Source organism: Anolis sagrei, chromosome 11 (genome assembly GCF_037176765.1).
Source record: "Anolis sagrei isolate rAnoSag1 chromosome 11, rAnoSag1.mat, whole genome shotgun sequence".
Lineage (NCBI taxonomy): Eukaryota > Metazoa > Chordata > Lepidosauria > Squamata > Dactyloidae > Anolis > Anolis sagrei.
In genome coordinates, this window is record NC_090031.1 from 1,978,214 (window position 1) to 1,998,534 (window position 20,321).

The following is a 20,321-nucleotide window of genomic DNA, read 5'->3' on the forward strand; positions in this document are numbered from 1 at the left end:
TCGGAGGTGGGAGATACCTCCAGCCAGAGGGGCTCTCTCTCTCTCTCTCTCTCTCTCTCGGTCCCAATGGCTGAAGAGAAAGTCGGGAGAAAAGGCGACTTTTGGTGCGCACGCTGGGGTCTTCAGACATGCCTCCGAACCCGAAGCGGGCCAGGCGAGGCGGCTCCGCCCCTTGGCCCACCTGTGGATTGGGGAGAGGAGAGGAGGCGGGTGGAGCGCCAGGGGATTGGGAAAGGGAGCCGGTCATGGGGAAGGGATTGAACATGGAGAACGATTGAGCGCCGGCTCTGCTCGCGCACCCGGTGGCCGGGTGGAACAGGAACGAGAGGGGCTAGGCGAGGCTCAAGGGCCCGGCCCCTTTGGGAAGAGGAACGCCCGGCAGCGAGGCAAGAAAGCCGAGGCTCCCCCCGGACTGCTAGGGCTGTTGTGAGCTGAGGGGGCGCTCCTCAAGTGGCGGTCGAGGGGCATTTACAGACGCGCCTCTGCGCCCCTGGCAAAAAAAAAGTGTTCTGCGACCGCTTACTTCGCGTAATGGACGAGCCGCCCCTGCTGACAGACTGGCGTCCTTCTGACCTGCCCAGGTAGGATCTTTTGGGGCCAAGGTGAATCCCACAGAGAGAAGCCTGAGTAAAATAGCTAAATAAATCTTTTATTATTTTCTAATTGCAAATGTACATAAATTGCACAGCCACATAGTAATTTTTCTTAACACCAACAAACTTATCTGTACATTATTACATTGTCTTGTTTTGAAAAGTGTGGCTGGGGGCGATGGAGAGTCCCACCACGCAGCTTTGAATTATTAATAATAATAATAATAATATCATATAACCGTGAGGATTTGAAACATACTTACAAAAGAATTCATTTTTTGCTTGTATTTTTTTTTGTTTATAAGAGGGTATAAAACATGTATTTTGCTTTCTAAACGGCTGTAACAGGAACAAAGGTTGGCCAAAGCGAATATACAGAGAGAGAGAGAGAGGTATATATATATATATATATTAAATCTATGTATGTATGTATGTAAGACACAGTGCTGCAACTGAGGGGGGCACAGACCCAAACTTGGGAGACATGGGTGGCCTCAAGACACCCACCGGGGACCAGACGGGAACATCACATAACTTGCTTTTCAGGGGAAAATCTCCGTCCTTTGGCTCAGAGAAGGGTCTCGAGGTGGGCCTTTCTCGCCCCGCTTTGGGCCTTGGAATTCGGACGGAGGCTGACCCAAAAATTCCTTTTCTGGAGCTCTTTGGAGGCATTTGGAAGGAGGAACGAGAGAGGGAGGAACTCTGATGAGAACTAGAACAAGGCGACAGGCATCGGTTGGCTTCCCTTTCTGTTGAACAGTGCTTTCTACTTCGGACAGGCATTATTGGATTCGCTTGTTCTGTCTCGCCTGGAATGGGAAGAGCAGCAGCTTTAGCCAAAGTTGGACGGGATTGGCGCTGGGTCGGGAACGAAACCATCCACGGCACCCAATCCCAGTTGGGAACCCAGAACATTTTACCTGGAACACAATCATCCAAACCGAAACCCGGGGCAACTTCTGTACCCGTTTCTGGGAATTAGAATATTTGTGGATATTGGGGGCCACCCAAATGGATGGAGGTCTTTGTGTATACCGGAAGGAGAGGATACACACCACATCCGACACGTATGTCTTGGCAGGCCATGCTTCCATTTGTCAATGGCTCAGAGCAGCAGGTTTTGGCGCATGACGCCCGGAGTCCTTGCTTCCCCTTCACACACCCCAAAGACACCCGGGTCAGAGGGAAACAAGGGGGCAGTGCGGCGTCTGCATGGCTTTGGTTGTTATTCCTGGCGTTTTGGAAGGCCTCCCCGTCGGTCTCTCCAGTGAAAGTTGGCATAGAAGGCCACTGCGGAAGCACCGAGGGCCGGTTCCTTGTGGCGCTTGGGTGGCTCTGAGACCCCGTTTCCTCCCGGCGCAACGAGGGAAACGGGCCAAGAACCGGCACGGGTTGCGAGTGGGAAATGGCACGTTAAGCAATCATACATTCAAGAACAAGCAAAAGAAAGAAATGGCATGACTTCAGTTCATTGTGACCTGTGGGTCAGGTGGTGCGAATTCTATAGGAAAAGTCACAAAAATGGCACGGGACCCAGCTGCACAAAAGGATGCTTTCAGGGAAACACCGGCCTCCGTTGTGGAGAGGACCTGGGCCACTCTCACATGCCTGCGCATGTCATTGCACACAGAACCCAGCACGGCACCACCTGCGGCACACAGGACTCCCCGCAGAGCTTGGAGGGACAGAGACCTGCGGGTGGGGCTCCAGCCTCAGCAACATGAGACCTATTTGTGTGAATGGGACACACGGCCCACACGGGTGCCACTGGGTCCCCCTCCGTGCCCAGCCGTGCCCGTTCCACAGCAGCAGGTGGTGTGTCGTGGGCAGGGCTTGAGCCTCCCCCTGGCTTTCTTTCCTCCCCCCCCCCCCAATGCCCTTTGTAGGGAGCAGCCTAGAATTGGATTCTTTTGCGGAGAATCCACCACCTTTGCAGCGTTCTGGCTGCCCTGCTTTGGTTCCGTGTATAACGTTCTTCCTTGGCATCACGCACTTAGGAAAGTCCGCCCAGAGCGTGGCGGAGTGGTATTTGTGGGGAAAGAAAGCAAAGGAATGCACACCCAGCCTCCACTTTTCTCTTTTTGAGGCTCCCACATTGGCTCCCTTTGCACCAAAACATTGCCTGACGTACCCAGAACGTTCGGTCCTAGGAGCAATTGGAGGGCACACGACATGGGGCTCCGTTTTGTTTTTTAGGGTCGAAACCACATGTCCATGGTGGGGGGGGGGGGGGAACATTTGTTCTTGCACCTGCTTGGGAGAGGGAGGGTGGGCAGGCACCAAGCGCAGCTCCCTACACACACATCGGAAAGCTTTCCGGAGCCAGGCAGAATCAATATCCAAGGGTGTCCCGGTTTCCTTCCCCGTAAGTAAGGCACCTTGCCCCCTTCCCTCGCCCTCAAGCCTTATTGTGTATTGGGGAGGGGTTAGTAGCGCTGGCGGGCCCTCCCCTATTCGGGGTGGCGGGTGTCGACTGTCCTTGCTGGTTAGTCCCTTTTGAGGCCTTCGGGGCGGTGACTTCCCCCCTGCCCTTGACCAGAGGAGAGGACTCCCGAAAGTGGGCTGCGTGTGGTTTTGGACTGTGTCTATTCCTAACGCATACTGTGAAAGAAAAGAGACAGGCGTTACCGATCTTGGCGCTTCTTCCGGGCAGCCCGGCGGTCTCTTCTTGTCCCCTTCCTCTCCTTCTCATTCAGCAGCATTTCCCCCCCAAAACAGCCCCCCGAGAACCAATGCCAGGATTGCATCACTCCCTCCCCAAACCATTTGGACACACAAGACCAGATGTTTGTGGCAGACGAGGAGAGGAAAAAGGGGCGCACCACAAGCTGGCTGGCTCTCCACCTCTGCCACAGCGCTTTCGGTGCTCGAAACCCATGTGCTCTTTGCACGGCCACCCCACCTACCCAGCGGCCTCCCTCCTGCTCCTTGCCCTGGTCTGCCCCCCACCCAATGCTGCAGGGGAGCTAGCGAGGCCAAGCTGGCCAGATGTGACCCTGTCCGAAGGCCTGGCTTTGGATACGTGCGCCTACTTCCACTGAACAAGGTGGCCGCCCCTTTCTCATGCGGGCCCTTCCTCCAGGAAGAAAGTAAGCCTATGGCAAGCGGCGAGATGGGGTAGACGGCGCATCCCCAATGGCAGGTGGATATGGCTCAGCGTCTGACCCCAACCTGGTGGGAATCCCAACTAGTGGGGATCTTCTGTGAGTGTGATCCCTGCTCCATCCCAGCACCCCGCTAAGGGCGGTCAGTGCTTGGGTGACTGGCAGGAGGATCTTGGGCCCGAAGGATGGTCCTTGGCATCTCTCTCTTCCAACCCTTGGAATCGAATGCCCTCCTCCCCCCGAAAGAGAAGGCCAGAAGGGAGGCAGAATGGCGATCCAAGCCCACCCCCCACTCCATTGTCTTTGCCCTCCTCTTAGGGAAACCGGGTGGGCCTGGGACCTACGGCGGTGAGAGAGGACGGGCTCCAAAGCGAGGGGTGCCACAATGAGCCAGCTCCCGGGAGACGGAGCGGAGTCTGGGCCAGAGGGCTCTGCGTCAGCGCCGGACCCGGGCACCAAGGAGGCGCCCGCCAGACGCCTCCCCTTTCCTTTTGTGCCGCCGTCCCTTCCGCCCGTCCCTCGGCCCCAAGCCTTTCCCCCCGAAGAGGGAGTCCCTTGAAGCCGCTGAAGCAAGAAGCGAGCCTCTTCGCTCTGTCGGAAATCGTTCTGCGCGTGGGATCCACTTCCCGTTGTTGTCCTCCCGAGTTCAGACGGCAACATCCCCCTCTGTCCCTCTGCATTTCCGGTCATACAAGACATCTTTGGTGATGAAGAGGATGGAGGGAGGGAGGGAGGGAGGCCCGTCTTCCGGCCACGTCTCGGGGGGTGGTGGGGCGGTCTGCTCCCTCTCTCTTTCCTCCCAGGTCTTTCCTTTCTCTCTCTTTCTCCTGCAATCCCTCGTTCGTTCTCCGACAGCGGGTGGTTAGCAGTTGCTGCTGTTCCGGAACTCGCCGTTCTCCGTGATCTGCAACTTAGTTGGGTTTGTGGGGGAGATCCCGTTACGGGTCTGGGTGCTGTACCTCTCTTTCAGCTGCGTCAAGGCGCTCATGAGCCGGGCATTGGCGGCGTCCAGGGTGGCAATGCGCTTCTCCTGCACATGGAAAAGAAGGAAGGAAGGAGAGGAGGTCAACGCTCAGGCTGCCCATGCGCCCAGCCCAGCATGGCCACCCCTCCATGCACAATGGCACTGGGAGCGGCTCTTGCACCTTTACGGGGCCAGGTTTCTGCAAGTCAGTCTGAATCATGCATTTTAAACATGTGTTTACGATGTTTTGATCTTTGTTCTGTGTATTCTAATACATGTATTTTGTGTATATTTAGATTGTGTATTTTCGGCAATGTCATAGCCCGCCTCAAGCCATGAGGAAAGACAGATAAGCAATACAGTAACCACTACTTTCAAAGTCAGGACCGCACAACTGGACAGGAAACAAGACTTTCAAAACAGGAACAGGAAATTTTTCAAATGACACAGTGTTATGATTATGGAGCTGGAACAAGATTGAGATCTTGGGCAAAGAGATGGCCCTTTTGGAACCACAACTCCCCAAACTCCCAACTGGCACCACCAATGGGACTGTGGGAGTTGTAGTCCAAAAAAAGCACAGCGCATACAACCTCCGAGGCACGCTGTATCCTGGAATGTCCCTCCATTTAAGAATTTTCCATAGCAAAGAGCACTCGCAGGTGAACTGAGAAGGAACTGAAAAGGCTTTTGTGTCTGGGATGAGGAACATCTACATTGCTCAGCTGCAACTCCAATTCCCAGCAGCCCCTGGCCAGCTCTAAGCTGGCCAGGGCTGATGGGAAATGTATTCCAGCAACATCCAGAGGGCCACGTAGTGTTGGATGGCTAAGAAGGTGCTTCCCGATCTGTGTGGAGTTGGCCTCTGCCATCAGGAAGATGGGTTCGGGAGTCCTTGAAGCACCATGGGCAACACCAGTGGTGAAGAAAGGATTCCTGAGAAGGCCTGAAGGCCGAGAAGGGGGCTTGCGTCTGCACAGTGGGAGGCTCTCCAACAGAGGCTGGGTGGGCCTCTGCAAGGAGGGATCGAGCACCCCCTCACCTGGGCATCAATGATCTTCTGCTTGGAGTCCACGGCTGCTTGCATCTCCGCGTGGTCTTTCTTGAGCTCCTCCTCCACTGACATCAGCCTGAAGGAAATACGTTCAGGGTCAGTGTCCTGCTCTTCCAACTTGGGCCCTCCCTCCCTCCCTCCCTCCTGGTGTTTTGGACTCCAACTCCCAGAATTCCTCACAGCCTCAAGCCCCTTCCTTTCCCTCCTCAGCCACTTAGGCAGCCAGGAATGGTGGGAGTTGTGGTCCACAACACCTGGAGGCCTGCTCTTGAGCCGAGTGCTAGTGCTGAGCCCCTTCTTCCAAAGCAGGGTGAGGGCCTCCTTCCTTCCTTGCTTCCTACCTGCTGATGATGCCCTTCATCTGGATCTCCTTGTCCTCCTGCTGCCGCCGCAGCCGCTCCTCGCTCTCCTCCAGCCGCGCCTGGTACTCCAGCACCAGCTTCTGCGTGGCCTCCTCCTGGCACTTGTAGCGCGCCTCGTACTCCTCCAGCTTCTTGTTGCAGAGGCGCAGCTTGTCCTGCAGCACCGCCACGTCCTGCTGCTGCTGCTAGAGGAGGAGGGGGCAAGGGAAGCATGCGTCGGCACCCACGGCCTCGCCACCCACCCACCGACCCCCCTCCCCAGGGATGAAGAGGAGCCGGGCGGCTTGCGCTTGGAAACAAGTCCCCATTTGGAAGGGCTGCTACGGTTGCGCGGGTGGACCTAGAGATTCCCAGAGAGGTACATAATGCAAAATACAATCTATTTTGGTGAGGGTCCTGCACCCCTAACCCCAGCAAATCTGGAGGGATGGCTGTATTGAAGTAACACTCAGGCACTGTTGATGAGTTGCAATGGTGTGTTCAATGGTTTCCAAGATTGTCCTTGCACAACGCCATGGACCCCTTTGCAGTAAATGCAACGGCAGACGTTTCCTGGATGCAGACGTTACGGAAGCGCCCAATTCTCCTTCCTCTAGACCAGGCATGGGCAAGGGTTAGGCTAGGAGTACTTGCAGGATTGGGACTGGGCCCATAACCCATGTCAGGGATGTCTTCAATCCAAAGCACAAACCTCCGAGCAATATTAAAGTATTGTCTAGAGCAGGCATGGGCCAACTTGGGCCCTCCCTCCAGGTGTTTTGGACTTCAACTCCCACAATTCCAGGAGGGAGGGCCCAAGTTGGCCCATGCCTGCTCTAGAATTCTGGCCGTAATGTTGTAACAAAATCACTGACCAACGAAATTCTGAGACGTTCCCCATCCAATGAATCAGAATCTCTTGGCAAATTAACACTGGCTCACGATCCCATTCCCCGGCTCTGGCAGAATCTGTCTGAGACATTCCGGTTGTATTTTTAAACTCAAAGTGTGAGTGAGTGACTAAGTGAGGGAGCCCTTCACAGGCCTGGCAGGGCCTTTTATTTACATCCCCAAGCTAGTTCCCAAGCCTGTCAACAAAGAGTGTGCCGTGATACAGAGACACCGATCGGGGGGGAAAGAGACAGAAAAGAGGGAGGCACTTCTCTCTCTCAAAGGACCACCAGGCCCAGCGACTGTAGGAGACACAATACAACATAGACGTGACTCTGAAGTTTGAAACTATTGGCCAATCGTCTATATACGGGTAAACCACGATCCCACAGGTCCGGAGGTGAGCAATCACCACCGCCATACATTTAGTAAACACTCGGGGGCCGTGCTTAAGACGAACGGGAGCACGTTATAACAGAATGCTCTGTCACCTACCATAAAGGTAAGAAACCTACGGTGGTGCGGCACTATTGATAAATGAAAATAGGCATCTCTTAGGTCTGTGGTAGCAAACCAGGCGTTTTCAGGCAAAAGAGGCATTAAAGATGAAAGAGTGGTATTTTATTTCACGACCCAGGGACATAGAAGCCCACCTTTGGTCCACACAGGCCTCTCTTCCACCAGTTATGTAGGTTAGTGCAGCAGGCCACTCACTTGGGCGGTGGTTAGGGACACAGAGAGACAGGCCCTGGGAATGTCCCTTTTGTGGGATCTTGGGAACTGTAGTCCAAAGGAGGAAGCCTTCCAAGCTCTATGGAGGAGGATTCCTGCTGGATCGGGTTGGCTGCCTTTCAAGGGAGCCATAAGGGATAGTCGCCCATAAGTGGCCATCCTGTGACACAGGACTCCTGTCGAAGTCACTAATTAAATATCACTATATTCCTTAACACCTCTCTAGGAAACCTGGGGCCCTTCCACACAGCCATCTAACTCAGAATATCGAGAACGCAGACATTACGGAAGTGCCAAATTCTCCTTCCTCTTGACCAGGCATGGGTAAGGGTTAGGCTAGGAGTACTTGCAGGATTGGGACTGGGTCCATAACCCATGTCACAGATGTCTTCAACCCGAAGCACAAGCCTCCGAGCAATATTAAAATCCTATCTAGAGCAGACCTGGGCCAACTTGGGCCCTCTCTCCAGGTGTTTTGGCCACTCACTTTGGAGGTGGTGAGGGGCACAGGACTCCTGTCCAAGTCGCCAATTAAAAACCACTATATTGCTTGACACCTCTCTAGGAAGCTCTTGGGGCCCTTCCACACAGCCATCTAACCCAGAATATTAAGGTAGATCATCCACAGCTGCGTTATCTGAGTCCACACTGCCATATAATCCAGTTCAACGTGGATTTGATAAGGCTGTGTGGAAGGGGACAGGGCTCTTCCAGCGCAAGACTCCTTGGTCCACTTCTGCAGGATGGAGGACCTCCAAAGGCGCTCTCGAGGAAAGTCCTGCTCCTCCCGCGGGACACAGTTCACCCCAAAGCAGCCCCACAGAGCTGCCCCCCCCCCCCCGGGTGTTGGCGACCACCGTCTCCGACTTCGTGGTGGCGATGATAAGAGAGCGGCCATGATGTGGAAGGTGGTTCTTTTTGTAACATGCCGATGGAGCTCCAATGAGAGAATGACAACGGCACAACAAAAGGCCGGAATGACAGAGTGAAAGCCAGGCACGGCGGAGGGACTGGGGGCCACGCAAAAGCCCAGAGGGGCCCTCAACACCCACCCATGGGTCTGCCAGGGGAGAATGGGCCCTTAAAGTGTCCCAAAATGGGGCATTGGGGGGCAAAACAAAGAGATTGAAACCAGGTGGCCCCATGGCGCCAGGCGTTTCTGGTCACCCGCAATCTGTGTGTGTCACTGGAGGCCAGAAGTTTGAACCCAGAACCCCTGGGAACGGACCACCAAGCAGAACCCAAACATGGTGGAAGGAAATTAGGTGGCGCTCCCTCCTTGCAATTGAGGAGTACGGGACTCGTTTCCTTTGCTCTCCTTCAAGTATTTGAGAGGGTCCCAAAACTTCAAACATCTCCCCAAATCAACTCGAGATCTACCTGCAAATCTGGCCGCTAAACTAGGAGAAGCCAAAGCTCGGAGCAGCTTGAATGGAGCTTCTTAGGCCCAGGGTTCTCTGAACCAGGCCTTTGGGGGTTTGGGACTTTCTCCCCCAGAATTCCTGATCGTTGGACAAACTGGAAAGAGGGGATTCTGGCAGATCTAGAAGGCGCAGGTTGTGCAGGCTGGTCTAAAGCCTGGGAATGTCCCTTTTGTGGGATCTTGGGAGTTGTAGTCCAAGCTCCATGGAGGAGGATGCCAGCTGGACCGGGCTGGCTGCCTATCAAGGGAGCCATAAGGGAGAGCTGCCCATAAGTGGTCATCCTGTGAGTGCTCAAGTGTGCTAACAACACGTGGGGGTCTTGGACAGTGTGCAACAGCCGTACCCAGCTGGTGGAAGTGCGGGAGTGGGATCAGGCCGAAGTGCAAAGAGGAACATGCAAATGTGCAGCATGTCTATACATGGCTTTGCGCACTGGACAGTGCAATTATGTCATGCGCACTGTGCCGCACGAAGCAATAAGCCAGGCCTCTTTGACTTGTGGCCTTCCAGGTGTTTGGGCCTCTTGACTCCCAGAAGTCCCTATTGTCAATAATAATAATAATAATAATAATAATAATAATAATAATGAACTTTGTTTATACTCTGCCACCATCTCCCCAAAGGGGACTCAAAGCGGCTTACATGCTTGTGTTCAGTGGTCAGGAATTCTGGGAGCTGAAGTCCAAAACTGGTGGGCCGCTGACACCGGCAACTCAGGTTCCTGGGCAGAGCGTGTCTAGTTCGGATGCAATGCAAGGTGAATGTGGGGCACGTTCCAGCTCCAGTTGTGCAATGGTGCACCAGCCAGGGGGAGAGCAGAGGGTCTGTGAGGGATGACCAGCCCTTCCTTCCTTCCTTCCCTCCTTTCTCTCTGTCTTTCTCTCCTTCCCTCCTTCCTTCCCTCCCTCCTTCCTTGGCTGGCTTTCTCTGGAGGCCGGGCGTTACCTTTTCCCCTTGGCTGAACTCGTCTTTACTCCGGATCTTATCCCTGTGCTTGGGCTCTGGGTCACTGTTCTCCTCTTCTAAAAATTGCACGTTCATATTCAACAGCCAAGCGGCTGTGCGGTCCAGGGCATTGGGATGCACGGGTGAAGGGGCCTACAATGAGACACACAACCAGAGCCAGAGAGAGAGAGAAGAGAAGAGAGAAGAGAGAGAGAGAAGGGGAGGGGGAGAAGCAGGACACAAAAGGGGGGAAGGAGCGGAAACCGAGATGGACATGAAGCGAGAGAGGAGAGAGACCGCCCGGCCCAGACGCCCAATGCTGCCACCAACCACGCCCTGGATCCGGCAGCAGAGAACACCGGGCACGGGAAGCAACCTCGTCAAGTCCGGAGACCTTGGCCGTGGCACAAAGGGAGAGCAGACCCTCCACTGTTTGCCCACAGCCAGGGCAAGGGATGTATGCTGGGCCTGGCCCTCCAAAGTCTTCAGCAGAAAGTGCTTTATGGAAAGGTCAGTCTGTGATTCACCCACGTGTTTTTGGATGCAACTCCCACCATTCCTAACAGTCTGGACCCATAACCAAGGTCAGGTCTTTCTTCAACCTGAAGAAGGGTTTCTTAGCTCAACCCTCCATGCAAAATTAAAGCAAGCACGGGCAAACTTGGGCCCTCCCTCCAGGTATTTTGGATTTCAACTCCCACCATTCCTAACAGTCTGGACCCATGACCAAAATCCAGTATTTCTTCAACCCGAAGAAGGGTTTGTTAGCTCAACCCTCCACGCAATATTAAAGTATTGGTGGTAGAAAGCACGGGCAAATTTGAGCCCTCCCTCCAGATGTTTTGGACTTCAACTCCCACCATTCCTAACAGCCTCAGGCCCCTTCTCCTTCCCACTCAACTGGAAAAAGAAAGGGCCTAAGACTCTTAGGAATGGTGGGAGTTGTAATCCAAAACACCTGGAGGGAGAAGCAAAGTTTGCCCAGGCCTGCACTAAACAAGAAATGCAATATAATACTAATAATAATCATATGATGATATAATAATTATATATTTTATATTACATGTAATATTACTATTTTTTTATCTTGAGAAACTGCAAGTCGCTTCTGGTGTGAGAGAATTGGCTGTCTGCAAGGACGTTGCCCAGGGGACACCTGGATGATTTGATGTTTTTATCATCCTTGTGGGAGGCTTCTCTCATGTCCCCGCATAAAGAGCTGGAGCTGATAGAGGGAGCTCATCCACCTCTCCCGGGATTCGAACCTTCAGTCCTGCCATTCTAATTATATATTTTATATTATATTTATATTACTAATAATATTACAATATAATGGCATAGTACAATATAGTGCTATATAATACTGATATTGTTCTATGCTAATAATATAATATATTGTCCGTATATATATCGTTAATATCATATACTGTATATACATATAATACTTATAATATTATAATTTAATAAAAGATAACATAATAATATGATATCCGAATTATATATTTTATATTATATGTAATATTACTAATTATATTACAATATAATGGTATAGTACAATATAGTGATATATAATACTGATATGGTACTATGCTAATAATATATTTTGTATGTATACATATCTTTAATATATTGCATATACATATAATACTTATAATATTATAATTTAATAAAAGATAATAATAATATGATATTCTAATTATAAATTTTATATTATGTGTAATATTACTAATTATATTACAATATAATGGTAAAGTACAATATAGTGATATATAATACTGATATTGTTCTATGCTAATAATATAATATATTGTACGTATACATATCTTTAATATAATATATTGTATATACATATAATACTTATAATATTATAATTTAATAAAAGATAACACTAATAATAATAATATATCCTAATTATATATTTTATATTATATGTAATATTACTAATAATATAATATATTGTATGTATACATATCTTTAATATAATATATTGTATATACATATAATACTTATAATATTATAATTTAATAAAAGATAATAATAATATGATATTCTAATTATACATTTTACATTATATGTAATATTACTAATAATATTACAATATAATGGTATAGTACAATGTAGTGATATAGAATACTGATATGGTACTATGCTAATAATATAATATATTGTACATATACATATCTTTAACACAATATATTGTATATACATATACTTACAATATTGTAATTTAATAATAATAATAATATGATACTAATGCTAATAATATAATGTATTGTATGTATGTATGTATATATATATGTATGTATGTATGTATGTATATATATCTTGTAAACCTCTCTGAGTCTCCTTTGGGGTGAGAAGGGCGGCATATGAATTTTGTAAATAAACAAACAAACCCTGGGAGCAACTACATATTTAAGGCGGCAATGCCCATCATCCGCATGTGGCAAGGGCTCTCCGGGCACATTCGGAGGACGGCAGAGAGAGGACGAGGAGGTTCTGTGCAGCATTTCCAACCCATGTCTACGCTGGCGAGGCCTAATTGGCTCTCAAACAACAATTAGCACGGTTGGAAATGAACACGCTGCTTCGTTATTTGATCATGTCGGCCGCTAATGGTTGGAACGGACGCAGAGGGACGTCAAAAGGGGCCGCGGCATCCCACTGGGTCTCCTTGCTGGGACTCTGCTCTGATGGATCCGACAGATTTCGCTAAATTGCTAAGAGAGAGGCTTTGGATCAGGCATAGGCAAACTCTGGCCCTCCGGGTGTTTTGGACTTCAACTCCCACAATTCCTAACAGCCGGCAGGCTGTTAGGAATTGTGGGAGTTGAAGTCCAAAACACCCGGAGGGCCAGAGTTTGCCTGTGCCTACCTTGGATTGTTCCTGAGAAATTCGGACTAAATCCCAGAGGAGACCCATCACCCCACCCCCTGGGCCCTGACCTGCGATGCCCTATTTGCCCCCCCCCCTCCCCGACCCTAACTGGACGTATGTAAATGGAGGAAGCAACCCCTCTCTCTCTGTCTCTCTCTATCTGTCGCCGGGTAAACGTCCCACCACGGGCCCCGTGAGATGGTGCTGGATTTGGCGTGGCATGGGATGGGCAAGCGGCACATGGACGGGCAAAGCAGCAAGCCAGGTGGCAGCAGAGGAGGATGGGACTGCCAGGGGTTGCCATGGAGCAGAGACCTGAGGTGGCAATGCCCTGGGAATGGTGGGGTACCCACTCGGTGGCTGAGAGGAAGCCCGGCCCCCAATCCGTCTGCCCCAAAGACGACCTCCGCCCCTCACACCCGCCCGCCCACTGACCTGCTTGTGCATGGTGCGCTGCTTCATCTCGGGACTGTCTCCCTTGGAGGAGGAGGACTGCTGACGGAGCCGAGCCCCGCCCCCTCCGCCCGCGAGGGGCCAATCGGGCGAGGAGGAGAGCACACCCCCGCTCGAGGGGCGCGGGTACTGCATGGTGCTGAGCAGCGAGGGCGGGGTCCTGCCCCGCGAGATGGGAGGCGGCGGCGGAGGTGGCGGCGGCTGGTCTATCCGCCGTTGGGGCCCGCCACTGTTCTGCCGCGGCATGGTGGGCTGGCCGGCCTTGTCCATGGTCAGCGAGAGCTGACGGCGGGCAAGCTCCCCTGCGCGCCGGTTGAAGTCCTCTGTGGCGGCGGCCGTGTTCCCGAAGCCGTGCTTTGCGGCGGAGGCCGCCAAGTCCTCACTGTTGCTGTGGGAGCTGAGGGAGCTGTGGCACTCGGAGCCCGAGTCGGGCGGGCCCCGGGGGGAGAGCGGCAGGCCGGCTGCCATCTGGTAAACCGGGTTCTGGAAGGAGAGCGGGGCCAGGAGCTGGGGCCGGCTGGGGGCGCTCTCGGTGCAGGGAGTGGTGGGGGTCTGCCCTGCCCGGCGCACGGTGGCCATGGCGGACACACCGCTGCCGGGCTGCACCTGCGTGCACCACAGGCTCACCGGGACCGGCTGGCTCTCGAGGAGCGCCTCGGCCAGGCTCGGGGCCCCGGCGGCCCCACTGTCCAAAATGCGATTGTCCTGCAAGTCCACCATGGAGAGGCTCTTGCCGCCGTTGGCCATCGGGGCTTCGGGCTCATTGGCCTCCGAATAGCTGGAGCTCCGGGCCGGGGAGGGCTGGGGGCCCGCCGCAGACCTTGTGACAAAAAACAAGTCCTTGTTTTCAGGGGTTGGAGACGGTAACCGGGTGAAATCAATCAGACTGTGGGGGAAACAAAAAGGCATAAGGAGAAGAAGAAGAAGAGGAAGAAAGAAAGAAAGAAAGAAGGAAAGAAAAAAAGAGGAAGGGGGAGGGAGCCAGGGAGGGAGGGAGGGAGGGGTGCAGAGAGAGAGAGAGAGAGAGAGAGAGAGCAAGAGCGCACACGCTGCAAACGCTACGCGCCGGCGGGAGAGCAAGCAAGGCAAGCGAGTCAAACAAAAAGTGGTGCTCAGGCGCGGGCATGTGCCAGGTTTAGCAATGCGCGGCCGGAGGGGGTGGCAGGAGACCCTCAAAACGTAAGTAAGGAGCAGGAAGCTGGGGGCCTTTGCTTTCCCTCCCTCCTCCTCCACCCTCTCCGTTGCACACAGTTGTAACACAATGATTAAATAATATGTCTGCCAGACTCGTACAATTAGGATTTACTAGCAACTCCCATTTTCGGAAACCCATGTTTTCTTCCCTGTTCCCTTAAAGGACACATTTGACTTTTTGGGGGGTTTCAAGGAAGCACCATCTCTTTGCAAAATGGGGGGGGGGGGGGGGGTTCAAGGACTTCGTGGTCAAACCTGCGGCTCTTCAGTCCAATAATATTATAATGCAATGCAACATAATACTAATAATATGATATTATAATTATATATTTATATTACATGTAATATTGCTAATAATATTACAATATAATGGTATAACACAATATAGTAATATTTAATACTGTTTTTGTACTATACTAATAATGTAATATACTGTATTTTGTGTATGTGTGTATATATATATGTAAGCCTGGCCGAAGCACCAGGGTGTGAGAAGGGCAACATATAAATGTTGTAAACAATGTTGTAAACAAACAAACAAATAAATGCCAGCTGAGCAAACTTGGGTCGTCCAGGACTGGGCTATGGCGCGGCCAGTTGGTAGCCAGCTGCATTAAATCACTACTGACCGAGAGGTCATGAGTTCGAAGCCAGCCCAGGTTGGAGTGAATTCCCGACCATTAATAGTCTAGCTTGCTATTGACCTATGCAGCCCATCAAACACTTGCACTTGTCAAGAAGGTAATTTAGGCGGGGAGGCTAATTTAACTAATTTACGACGCCATAAAACTTTCCAGCAGCGTGCAGAAGAATGAGGAAGTACTCCATCAAAGGACTTGGGTGTCACAAGTAGAAGGTGAAGCAGCAGCTCCCCCTGTGGCCGGAACTGAGCGTACCCTCATGAAGCCAGAAAGCTGGGATGTTAAATTGCCTCTGTGTCCGTCTCTATATGTTGTATGTCTAAATGGCACTGATTGTTTGCCATGTCTATGTGCATTGTAGTCCTCTACAGGGTGAGAAGGACGGAATATAAATACTGCAAATAAATTTGGACTTCAACTCCCAGAATTCCTAACAGCCTCAGGCCCCTTCCTTTTCCCCCTCAGCCGCTTAAGCGGCTGAGGGGGAAAAGGAAAGGGCCTGAGGCTGTTAGGAATTCTGGGAGTTGAAGTCCAAAACATCTGGAGTTCGAAGCCAGCCCGGGTCGGAGTGAGCTTCCGACCAATTTGTGTAGCTTGCTGTTGACCTTCGCAGCCCGAAAGACAGTTGCATCCGTCAAGTAGGAAATTTAGGTACTGCTTATGCAGGGAGGCTAATTTATGAGGCCATAAAAACCTCCAGCAAGCTTGCAAAGAATGAGGAAGTACTTCGTCAGTGTCACAAATCTGGAGGGAGGATCCAAGTTGGCCCATCCCTGGGCCAGATCTTCCAGCCACAGCTCCGGGAGGGAAGTAGCATAATTCTTTGGCTGCTAATTGAGGAGTGGGGGGCACCCACTGATTTCCAATACAGAAGGCAATGGAGGGGGGGGGGGGGAGCAGCTTTGCAGTAACTCTTGTTCTGAAGCCTGTGATCAAAGCCAAGTTGTGGCTTTCCTGGCCTGAATCACTGGGTTGTTGTGAGTTTTCTGGGCTGGCTGGCCATGTTCCAGAAGCATTCTCTCCTGATGTTTCACCTGCATCTATGGCAGGCATCCTCAGAGGTTGCACTGGGACTGTGGCGCAGCTGGCTGGGAGTCAGCTGCATTGAGATCACTACTGACCGAAAGGTCATGAGTTTGAAGCCAGACCAGGTTGGAGTGAGCTTCCAACCAATTTGTGTAGCTTGCTGTCAACCTTTGCAGCCCAAAAGATAGTTGCATCTGCTGCCAAGTTGTGTTGACAAGAGCTCTCCCGTTCCAAAGCAGCCTCCCCTTTCCCTTCCCTCTCTCTCTGTTCCCTAATTAAAAAATTACATAACACCCGGCTTCCCTTTGGAATTCCTCCTCCTCCTCCTTTTGATTCCTTTGCGATGTTTCCTTTGTGCTTCCAAAAGCAACCCTCCCCCCAAGGCGGTCTCTGAGCCCCCCCCCCCCCCCCGTTCTCTCGCTCTTACCCAGACAAGTCATTCTCGATCACCATCTTCTGCAGTCCGGCGGAGATGCCGCCACCGGGAGCGCCGGGCGTGGAGGCGCCGTGATCGGCAGGGACCGAGACTTGCAGGCAGGAGGCCGGGTTGCTCAGGGCGGCGCTGATGTCCCTCAGGATGCGCGGCAAGGGCCCCAGCTTGGCGGTGATGCTCTGTGGGGAAAGAGGGCCCCTCATGTCACAGGACCCTCCAAACGCAAGCCTTCCCCAGACCCACCAATTTCTCGCATCGCAAGGATTTGGGGCATTTGAAAATAATGCAAAGAGAGCCAATGGAAGAGGCGCCGTTCCCAAGGCCTCGCTCACTGCAATGCAAGGCATTTAAATGCTGGAAGTATGGGTCGTTGTGCATTGGCTGAGCATGCATTCGAACCCCGGTCTCTCCAAGTTCTGGCCCAGCAGTGAAATATACTTGTCGAAAACTTTCATGGTCAGAATCACTGGGTTGTTGTGCGTTTTCGGGGCTGGCCGGCCATCTTTCAAAAGCATTCTCTCCTGGTGTTTCACCTGCATCTATGGCAGGCATCCTCAGAGGTTGCACCAGGACTGTGGCACGGCTGGCTGGGAGTCAGCTGCACTAAGATCACTACTGACCAAAAGGTCATGAGTTCGAAGCCCGCCCAGGTCAGAGAAGAAGGAAGAAGGAGGAAGAAAGTGGAGGAAAAATGAAGAAGGAAGGAAGAAGAAAGGAAGAAGAAGGAATAAGGAAGAAGGAAGAAGGAGGAGGAGGAAGAAGGAAGGAATAAGGAGGAGGAACAAGGAAGAAAGAAGGAGGAAGAAAGAAGAAGGAAGGAGGAAGAAGGAAGGAGGAAGGAGGAAGAAGGAAGAAGCAAGAACTTTATTTTTCTACCCCGCCTCCATTTCCCAGAAGGGACTCGGAGCGGCTCACATGGGGCCCAAGCAGAATACAATTAAAATAAAGCAATAACAATTAAAACAGCATAAAACAACATAACAAAAATAGCTAGCAGAGTGTAGCTTGTCAAGTAGGAAATTTAGATACCGCTTATGCAGGGAGGCTAATTTAACTAATTTATGAGGCCATAAAAATCTCCAGCAAACATGCAAAAGAATGAGGAAGTACTTCATCAGTGTCACAAATGGACGGTGAAGAGACAGCTCCCCTGGTGGACAAAATACCCTCATGAAAAGCTGGAATGTTAAATAGCCTCTGTGTGTCTGTCTATATATGTTGTGTGTTTATGGCATTGAATGTTTGCCATGTATATGTGCATTGTAATCCGCCCTGAGTCCCCTGCGGAGTGAGGAGAACGGTGGAATATGAATACGGTAAATAAATAAATGGTGGGGTCTGTTGAGAACTAGGAAAATGGGGTTTATTCACGCCCCAAACATGAATCAAGGAACATGGAAGGCACTGCAGACTCACTCAACCAGAGAAGTCAGCCATAGCAGAGCACTTGGTGAACCAACCTGGATACATCATATTATTATTGGAGCCCACAGAAATGCTGGACCACGCTCAGAACCACCACGCCATGCAACACAGAGAAGCCACTGACATCCACAAGAAGCAGGTGGACAATTTCAACAGGAAGGAGGAAACCATGAAAAGCAACACAACCTGGCTCCCAGTATTAAAATACTCGAGAATCAAGACAGTAAACAGAGAGCAACACTCACAAAACAGGGCAATTCCAGACAAGAAACAATCAAGGGAAGCTAATCACCTCCCAACAAGGGATTCCCCCAGGCAGGAAGAAGCCAGCCCTTGAAACTGCTAGGCCATTCAGTGCTAATCAAGGGGGCCAATTGTAACATTCATGCCTGCCTCAAGTAAACAACTCTTTCTTTCTCCCACCCTGGACATTATTCCACAGATACATAACCCCCATTTTCCTAGTTTCCAACAGACTTGAAAACCTTGAAGGATGCCTGCCACAAATGCAGGCAAAACATCAGGAGAGAATGCTTCTGGAACATGGCCAGACAGCCTGGGAAACGCACAGCAACCCAGTGATTCCGGCCATGAAAGCTTTCAACAATATGTTGCAAGTATATTTCACAAGGGAGATTTCACTGCTGGGCCAGAACTTGGGGAGACCAGCTTAGGACTTAGGGGGAACCCTGCTCTCTCCACAAGTGAGGAACACACCTTGCAAAGCAGATCTGCCTGCCAGGACTTCAAGGCAACACCGGATTCTTACCTGGAATGGCCCTGCCCGCTTTCCATAGCCACACCTCTGATTCTGCTCTGTGCAAAGTATTTCATCCCCCCCCCCCACTTTAACCTGTGGCCTTCCAGGTGTTTAGTGGCCAGGAATTCTGGGATCTAAAGTCCCAAACACCTGGGGAGATGGGGATGGGGCACAGGTTGGAGCAGACTTTCAGGCCTTCCCCGCTGTGACCTCTCCAGCATGTGACGCTGTGGGGAGGCAGACCCCCGCCCGATTCCTATCCCCATGGAGAGATGGAGAATGCCCTCCCTGGGGCGAGGCCTACCTGGTCCAGGAACGTCACAACGTCCCAGAGGATGGCATGCAAGGCGGAGAGCTCCCGTCCCAAGTCGATGTAGCCTTCGAAGCCGGCCGTGTTGGACAGCGTCTCCGGGTTGGAGATCTCCAGGAGGAAGCGCTGCATGTTGGTCCACTCGTGCTCCAGGAACTGGTTCATGAAGGACATGTACTCTTCCTTGCTCCCAAACCTGGGGCGGGAAGCACAGGAGAGCCTTGGGGTCAGGGCCAACCCTTGGGGGGGGGGGGGTCCAAAATGGAAGCTCAATCCTGAGTGCTGGAGGGCCTTCTCATGATGGATCACGCAAGGAAGGGCCAATGGCAAACGGTTGTGCAGAAGGACCCCTTTTGTGCAAGCCCACACCCAAGAGGTTCTGGGAGTGCGACACTGACGTGTTCGGTGGAAATCTTGGCTGGCAGAATACTCTTGGAAGGAAGGGAGGGAGCAAGAAGGAGAAGAAGACAACTCCCTGGACTCGACCCAGGCTGAAATTGGCCTTTGCATTACATTGTATGCATTCTGCACAGCACGTCCTCCTGTTCTGACCAGTCTCTTAACCCGTGCACACTTGCGTATCTTCGATGGTCAACCTCACCAGGAGCTCTCTGGGGATCGCAGTCCCAGACGCAGGAGGGATATCAAGGTCTTGTTGACTGGTAATATGACGGTGCGGCTTTAATTGACATTTAATCCATATAATGGATGGACTGGTGTATTTTAAATAGCATTGAAATGCTTTAATGTAAGCTGCTTTGAGTCTCCTTGCAAATAAACATAATAATAATAACAACAACAACAACATCCTGAGATCACAGATCACATCCTGAGCTGCTGCAAGAAGATTGCGCAGACAGACTCCAAGCAGAGGCACAACACCGTTGCTCAGATGATTCACTGGGACTTGTGCCACAAACACCATCTGCCTGAGACAAAGAACTGGTGGGATCACAAGCCGGAAAAAGTTACAGAGAATGAACACATCAAGCTACTCAGGGACTTCCGGATTCAGACAGACAGAGTTCTGGAGCACAACACTCCTGACCTCACAACTGTGTTAAAAAACTAAGTATGGATCGTTGATGTCGCAATCCCAGATGACAGCAGGATTGCAGAGAAACAACTGGAAAAGCTGACACATTATGAAGAT

General features: G+C 51.4%; 1 protein-coding gene across 8 annotated transcripts in view; it reads right to left on the reverse strand.

Moving 5' to 3' along the window:
* Positions 1-628: 628 nt before the first annotated feature.
* Positions 629-20,321, reverse strand: part of DAB2IP (DAB2 interacting protein) — a 225,715-nt gene continuing 206,022 nt past the window's right edge. For 4 of the 8 annotated variants that reach the window (XM_060757581.2, XM_060757578.2, XM_060757586.2 and 1 more), the window contains 7 exons: positions 19,163-19,364; positions 16,668-16,852; positions 13,362-14,265; positions 10,049-10,201; positions 6,057-6,262; positions 5,704-5,791; positions 629-4,727 (listed from right to left, as the gene is read on the reverse strand). In XM_060757581.2, coding sequence (XP_060613564.2) covers positions 4,560-4,727; positions 5,704-5,791; positions 6,057-6,262; positions 10,049-10,201; positions 13,362-14,265; positions 16,668-16,852; positions 19,163-19,364 — 1,906 coding nt within the window. In that variant the 3' untranslated portion in view covers positions 629-4,559. The remainder of the gene's footprint in view (positions 4,728-5,703; positions 5,792-6,056; positions 6,263-10,048; positions 10,202-13,361; positions 14,266-16,667; positions 16,853-19,162; positions 19,365-20,321) is intronic. The other 4 variants (XM_060757582.2, XM_060757580.2, XM_060757579.2 and 1 more) reach the window with 4 other exon arrangements.